The 4,560-nt window shown below is 48.2% G+C and overlaps 1 protein-coding gene across 1 annotated transcript; it reads right to left on the bottom strand.

The window, feature by feature from the left end:
• Positions 1–1,303: 1,303 nt before the first annotated feature.
• PIGM (phosphatidylinositol glycan anchor biosynthesis class M) lies at positions 1,304–3,295 on the bottom strand. Its single transcript, XM_009561228.2, has one exon. It carries the CDS (start codon positions 3,284–3,286, stop codon positions 2,021–2,023), a length of 1,266 nt encoding a protein of 421 aa, XP_009559523.2. The 5' UTR covers positions 3,287–3,295; the 3' UTR covers positions 1,304–2,020.
• Between the last annotated feature and the right edge of the window lie 1,265 nt (positions 3,296–4,560).

Here is a 4,560-nt window from a genome sequence, read left to right as displayed (position 1 = left end):
CCGTGCTTTTTACCATAGCCAAGAGTGATCTGTAGTCATTACAGTGGGCTGGTGGCCTCTATCACCCGGGGCTGTAAGACTGGTAACATCTAACACTTGCCACACAAGTGATGAGCATGGGAGTTTCAACAGCAGAAAGCCTTGGTCTTTGTGTCTTTTTTAGGCCACAAGCTTTATCAGGTTCTTACTAGACCATAAGCTTTATTAGGTCCTTAATCACACCTACTAAATCACCTCAATGTGGCCAAGAAATAATGGGAAAAACTGATGTAAGAAAAGGCTGGAATGCAGCCCTGTGAGGTAGAACTAAAACGAGGAAAAGAAAATCCTTTACTTAAGAACGCTGGTGAGCCATGGGCAGAGTCCTTGGGCGAAGAACTGCCGTGGGAGAACATAGGATTCAGAAAGGCAGCATGGCGAGCATGAACCTGGAAGGCAAGCTTGCTTGGCCACGTCCTTTCCCACCGTCCAACACTGAGAATCCCATCAAGTGGCTGATGCTGCTTGCCTTGAAGCTCTGTTCCACATAACACACTAATCGTTTGAATTTCCTGTAGAGTCAGATAGGATGTAATCAAAAACTGAAGCAAACAAAGAAGTTCCTAAATTTAGCATATGCCTACTTAAACTTAAGATTTTATTAAAAAATACATCAGCAGGCTTAGACTTCTGTCGAGGGCTTTGTACACCAGACCTCCTGTAGGATGTTCTTGAGAATATTGACTCCAAAATGGCTCTGAACTCCTCTCTCTACCACCTGACACTCAATTCCGCATCTTCTCGTGTCTCGTCTGGGAATAAATACCTCCTTTTGACAAGCTGTAAGGCTTCTTCTTTTAAAATGTTCCTTTCTTCTGGCAACTGCTCCACTTTCTCAACACTTCCACTTTCTTTTTAATTCATGTTTAATAGCAGAGATATTGAACTCCTGAGAAACTATGTTTCCCATTTCTTTTTGGTATGAAGTCTAGTGCTTTTGTGCCACAGATGCCACTCTAACTGTATTTTGACTCATTATATTTGCTAGTGTTAACATCCACAATAACTGTCTATTAGACTGCAGTTTAAACCAGTGGCCTTTCCTGGCTTATGGCAGGAAGAGAACACAAATATTTTTGCTTTACACGTCTGTGATCCAAGACAGGTATTCAGTAAAATCTTCTCCCATGGCAAGAGGAATAAATCCCTTTATTAATTCAAATAGCACTGGGAAGACAAAAATAAGTATCTGAACAAGTGGCCATATCTGAATTCTAAAATAAATTAAAAGTTTAAAGCAGTTAATGATGTGTATGAAATAACCACTTTTTTCCTACTTAACTGAAGACCAGGTGCAGACCACACACACTGTATAGCTAAAATGTTACTATGAAAAGAAAACAAATTCCAGTGCACACACTAAGTGATTGCCTTACATTTATTCATCAGCTTAACCCTTGCAAAACACCCCACCCACTTATTGGACTGTACAAGTCTGTTAAAACTCCAACATCCCTTTATAATCTTGTTTTTCTACACAGAAGTCACAGTTCTTGAAAAGTAAAGGATGCAGTAAATGAAAAATGAGAAAAAGGGTATCAGGGAGTAAGAAGACTAGGGCTGCTTCACACTGGGGTATGAGTGGGAGCATTAAGTGACTTGGCACAGGCCATACCCTCACCATACCAGGGTGCAGTCACAGTGTCTGGAGATGGCTGTCTGAGAGGAGTGCTGGTCCATCGCAATCGTAAATGTGACAAGTGATGAACTGGTCCAGGGTCCTTCCAGGGTGTCCCATAAGAAGCAGCAGGAGATGTGGCTGAAGGCACTGCTGGAGAGAATGTTACAATGCAGTTTAAAGGTCCATGTTGGTGACACCTGCAGTGACTGCTCAGGGGAGTTAAGGCAAATCAGTGCCCTCATGGCCCTGACAAAGTATCATTTACATATACATACTTTAATAGAACATACATGCATGTACCTTAAACAAAGTGGTAGTGGTACAAAAGACAACAGTGCTATTTCTGGATTTTGTCGTTTATTACTGTTCTTTGAGTTTTTTTGCAACTTGTGCTTCTTTTTGATAATGTGAAATAATCTGAACAATTATGAGGCTATTAATAAAAAGGAAAAGCAAGCCTGCCAACCATACAAATAAATAAGTGTTGTATCCTTTGAACTCCAGAAAGTACGCGGGAGTGAGCCACAGGCCTTGTCCGATAAACCACAGAAAGAGAAGCAGCACACCACGACGCCAGGACATCTTAACACTAGGCATGATAAGGGGCAAAAGGCAGAGATACCAGATAAAGTACTGGGATGTGCACACTTTGTTAAAACTCACAAAAACAGCAGTGTGTAGGAAACAACAAAAAGCAAGGTCTCTGTAAAACGCTATGGATACAACCAGGAGCAAGAGCAGCTGGGGCAGGAAAGCTGCGAGCCCAAGGGCAAAACTCCACTTGCTCTCTGCAGTTAAGTACAACATGTAGAAATAGGGAGAGAAGTTATGGCGGATATCCCTCCTGGTCAGGTGGTAAAGGTAGGCATGCTCCAAAAACTCCCAGCCATAGAGGTAATAAAACGCAGCAGTCAATGCAGCCAGCACAGATCCAGCAACTGCTCCGAAAAGCAGCACATCACGGTTCAGCATCTTTACCAAAAGCTGCCAGAGGTACCCCATAAAGTTTTTTTTTCCAGGCCCCGTGTCCACCGCCCCTTCCCTGCCACCCCGCAGCCGGAGCGCTATGGGCAGCGCGTAGGTGAGCGGGTATATTTTCATGTGCACGGCCAGCCCATAGCAGATCGCGGCCTTCCCTACGCTCCCCCTTTCCACCAAGTACAGGGTGGCGAGCACCAGCAGCGCGACCAGCGCCTCCGCGTTGCCCCGGGTGGACACGGCCATGGGCAGGGGGTTGAGCAGCCAGGCGGCGGCGCAGCACCCACACGCCCGCCCCGCGGCGACCCCTCGGAGCCGCAAGGCCCGGTAGGCGACGGCAGCAGCCGCCAGGTCTCCCGCCACGAAGAGCAGCTTCCCGAAGACCTCGTCGAGGTAGATGTTGGGCGTTAGGAGCCACGCCAGGAGCGGGGTGTAGCGGTACGTGGCCCTCCCGTAAGGCGACCGCCCCTCGGTCACCAGCCGCGCCGCGTCGGTGAACACCCGGTAGTCGACGTCGGTGTAGCGCACCCGCATGGCCCCGTCCTGGTGCAGCCCGTAGGCCACCAGCCCCAGCCTCGCCAGCAGCCCCGCTCCCAGCGCCGCGCCCACCCCCGGCCGCCACCCGTCCATCCCGCCCGCCGCAGCCATGGCGCCCGCCGCGGGGGGCGCAGGACGGAACACGTGGGCGGGGCGACTCGCTCCTGCCTTCCGCCCGGCTGCGGGCAGGGGTGGTGACGGAGGCGCTGCGCATGCGCGCGGCCGTGGCCTATGCGTGTTCTGGGAGCTGAGGCCGCTGTCCGGGCTGGGGCGGGCACAGCCCCCTGTGCCCCTCCCTCCACATTGCCTGCGGCCCTTCTGCGCCCGGCGTGGGCGGTGGGTAGACTGTCCGGCCCGGCCGGGTATTAGGTGCCTGCGGAAAAAGGCGGGGGGAATACAAGAAATAGTCACTGCTACGAAAGGCGGAATAGTTTTGATTTAACCTAAAATGAAGCTAAGTTTCATCTAAGTAATTGTATTTTGATGGAAAGTTAGATAGAATGTCTCTCTGATAGCATGTTTTCTTTCTCTTGATAACGTGTATTCTTTAAAATTGTGTTTTTCCAGACGCTGTTCATTCCCTGGAGATGATAACACCTTGTGTTCAGTGTGATCTGTGCCGAGCAGATGTGTCTGCTGTGACCACCTCTGTTTGCAGCCTCTCCCTGTCTCAATGGCAAGGTCAAGCACAGAGCTGGAGCTGGCTCCAAATCAGCAAGATTCAAGCGTTGCGAAGTTTCATAATAACATTAAAATTGGAAAGTAATAGAATATACATAAGATTTCTGGGAAAATTGATCCTCATGCATGTAAAGGCTAAACCCATTCTGTTCCAGCTCTTGTATCGTTGCATGCGATGGATGGAGATCGCTCCCTTGTGCTGCCCAGCCCTGATAAAGGATGCTTGCTTTCTAAAACTCCAAAATGAGTCTTAAGAAAGTTTATCCGCCAGTGTTTTTGGTATCCGGGGAGGTGTGTGGAGCTGGGTCTTGCTGGAGCCTGGGCAGCCTTGGCAGGGAGGTGGAGAGAGATGTGCGGACTCGCTGCCCACGCTGCTGCTGCATCTTCACCCTCTTAAGGGCAGCACGTAAGGCTCTCTGGGCAACATATGCAATAGTAGTTAAGTCAAAAGAAGGAAAAATAACATCTGTTATTTACCTTCTGCAAATGGCTCTGTTTTGCTTAGACGCATGAGCTCTCTCTAAAGCACTTGGGTAAGCTTCCTTCCAGTGTAAATTTCTCATTTACTTAGATCGGAAGCAGTACCGTGAAAATCGGAGCTTAGAAAGAGTTATTCACAACAAAGAAATTAATTCACTCTATTTCTAAGTACATTTTTTGATGCATAAAATGTGTCTAAAAAGATTCCCACTCGGCTGAGTATT

Source organism: Cuculus canorus, chromosome 3 (assembly GCF_017976375.1).
Source record: "Cuculus canorus isolate bCucCan1 chromosome 3, bCucCan1.pri, whole genome shotgun sequence".
In the NCBI taxonomy this organism is placed as follows: domain Eukaryota; kingdom Metazoa; phylum Chordata; class Aves; order Cuculiformes; family Cuculidae; genus Cuculus; species Cuculus canorus.
The sequence above is the reverse complement of the archived record's forward strand: the minus strand, read 5'-3'. Positions and strand labels throughout refer to the sequence as shown.

Coding starts and splice junctions, on each gene's coding strand:
- PIGM (XM_009561228.2), bottom strand. CDS start 3,286: ATGGCTGCGGCGGGCGGGATGGACGGGTGGCGGCCGGGGGTGGGCGCG.